The 2,442-nt window shown below is 60.4% G+C and overlaps 1 protein-coding gene across 1 annotated transcript in view; it reads right to left on the reverse strand.

Annotated features, from left to right (window-relative positions):
• GATAD2B (GATA zinc finger domain containing 2B) overlaps window positions 1-2,442 on the reverse strand; it is a 14,212-nt gene that overhangs the window by 460 nt on the left and 11,310 nt on the right. Inside the window, 4 exon segments of the mRNA XM_010285585.1 lie at window positions 9-126; window positions 256-346; window positions 1,224-1,446; window positions 2,358-2,442. The exon segment at window positions 2,358-2,442 is cut by the window's right edge and continues 222 nt beyond it. Of these exon segments, the coding sequence (XP_010283887.1) occupies window positions 9-126; window positions 256-346; window positions 1,224-1,446; window positions 2,358-2,442 (517 nt within the window).

The raw sequence follows: 2,442 nt of genomic DNA on the forward strand, positions 1-2,442 counted from the left end.
GATCCTACCTGGCATGCCGAGGGGACCGCGCGCCACGGACAGCTGGGGCGCCTGCGCAAAGTTGGAAAGCATGGAGCGGGCAGAGGTGGGGATGCCGCGCTGCAAAGTGCTCTGGGGCTGCGGAGCCTGAGGAAGAGGAGAACAAAGATGGTGGGAAGGCACCGGGATCGCCCGGCGGTCTGGAAGTCACCTGGGCTGCGAGCGAGGGGACGCACGCTCCTGCTCGGCCGGGGGCCCCGCGCCGGAGCTCCTCACCTGCCGGAGCGTGTGGTGCCGCATGATGTTCTCCTGTTTGCTGACGCTGGAGACGGCAGGAGCTGCGGGGGGGGTGTAGCCTCTGCTCGATCTCCTGAGCGAAAGAACCAGAAGCATCCTCAGAGGCGCGCGCCAGCCCATTAGACCTTGCCTCCCCGACGAGACGCACCGCGACCGAGCTGACCCCGCCGGCGCTCACGCCGAGGCCGGCATTCCCGGAGAGAGGGGAAGCAGGTCCCTCTCCCCACTCTCCGCAATTGCCGATTTGAAAACCGCTCAAAACCCGGCCGCCTTCCCAAGGCGTTACTGGAACCGCAGTCTTGCTGCGGCCAGCACGAACAGCTTTGCTATCTCCACACCCGCTTGTTACGAACAGCCCAAAGACTCTTCTTTCTCCAAAACAGAGACGTCCCATTTGTCAGGAGCCGGATTCCACTTCACATTTAGTGTGGTGTTTTGTCGTTGTTTGTTGTTTTTGGTTTTTTGGGTTTTTTTTTTTTACAGTTCTCAAATGATGATTCCAGTTTATTTTACCCCAGGGCCTCTAAACAAGTTCTCCAACACCGATTTATCAGGGGAATTTAGCAAATTCCCCACCTTCCACAAATAAGCGAGCAGGCAGCAAGCGGCTAAGCGACTTCCCACACGTTCCAGGAAAAGTCAGTGGCAAAACCAGGGAGGGAAGGCAGCTGTCCTCAGCCAGCCCTCGAGCTGCAAATCCAGGGGGAAAACGCCCCAAGGGAGAGGAGCAGCCGCGTCGGGAGTACTCTGGACACTCAGCACCAGCCTTTCACTGTTAGAAGCTCCACGTGCCGAGCTGGGCACTCCCACTGAGAAGCCAAACTCCTCCGAGCTCACGCACAGGGAACCCCGACCGACCTACCGGAGAGCCGCGCGGCTGGAGACGTGCAAAGGGAGGGGGAGCACGGGGTCCCGGAGCCCGGGGAGGGAAGCTCCAGGCAGCTTGCGGAAGGGGCCGTGTACTCGCCTGCTCCTGCTGCAAAGCTTTCACGAAGGCGTTCTTCAGCCGGTTGGTGTGCTCTGCCTTCAGCGCCTTCTTCTGATTGGAAGTCATGCACTGCTCGCACAGGATCTTCCCGTTTTTCTCCTGCTTCCAGTGAGGGGTGAAGTCGGTGCGGCACTGGGCACAGACAAAGGGCTCCACACGCAAGAGGGATGCGCAGCTTTTCCCTGGGAGTCACCAAGAACGGGAGTTAGGTGGGAAAATGGGACAGCCCCCCACCCTCACACCGCCTCCTCCATCCCGGCACGACTGCAACAGGCTCCCGTGCGCACCCGCGGAGCGGGAGGGAAGGTCCCAGCAAATAAAGGGATTTTCAGGACAGCGTTGGATCGAAGTCCAACCCCACTCTGGGCAAGAGCCCAGCATCCCGGGAAAGACGCAGGAGAAATCCTGCCCCAGGCACAGAACCACCCGATGGTGCTGGGACCAGCTCTGCAAGACTATAAAAACCTAGAGGGTCTTGGTGGTTGAGTCAGGTGAGCCAGCGATGCACCGCAGTTACGCCATGCCGAGCACGTGCTGGAAGAGCACAGGCTCGATCCCGGCCAGCTGGAAGGTGACAACCCAGAGGGAATGGTGAGGTGGGAGCTAAAATCTCCACAATCCCGCAGGGACAGGACACCGGGCAGTCACAACTCTGAGGATTTTGCCATCTCAGCTTCTGAACATTCATTCAGGGCAAGTGAAGGGCCAGGGAGACCCCTCCCCACATGGGCACAGCCTGACAAGCCCCAGGACACAGACATCGCTGCTCCGGGGCCGGCTGCAGGCTCGGCACACCAAGGCTGCCAGCCTTGCCAGACCGGCTCCGTGCCCATGGGGTCGGCACGCAGCTCCCCGGTGCCCGGGGGGGTCCAGGCTCTGCCCTGCCCTTTGCTGCAGGCAGCCGCAGCAAGAAGCGGCAGAGTCCAGGGCTGGCCAAGACCAGAAAACATCCTCTTGCAGACTCCCAAGCTGCAGATTTTGGTGTGTTGCAAAAAAACCCAACAAAAAAAGCAGGAAACGGCACACGGGAGCACCGTATGGCGGCAGTCGAGGAAAGCGGCAGTCGAGGAAAGCGGCAGCCCCCCAAGCTCACCTTGACTGTCGATAACGCTCTGCACCACCTCCTCCAGCCCCACCATGTAGATGAACTCGCTGTTGGCTGCGCTGGGCAAGAAATG

Source organism: Phaethon lepturus, unplaced genomic scaffold (genome assembly GCF_000687285.1).
Source record: "Phaethon lepturus isolate BGI_N335 unplaced genomic scaffold, ASM68728v1 scaffold33124, whole genome shotgun sequence".
Taxonomy (NCBI): Eukaryota; Metazoa; Chordata; class Aves; order Phaethontiformes; family Phaethontidae; genus Phaethon; species Phaethon lepturus.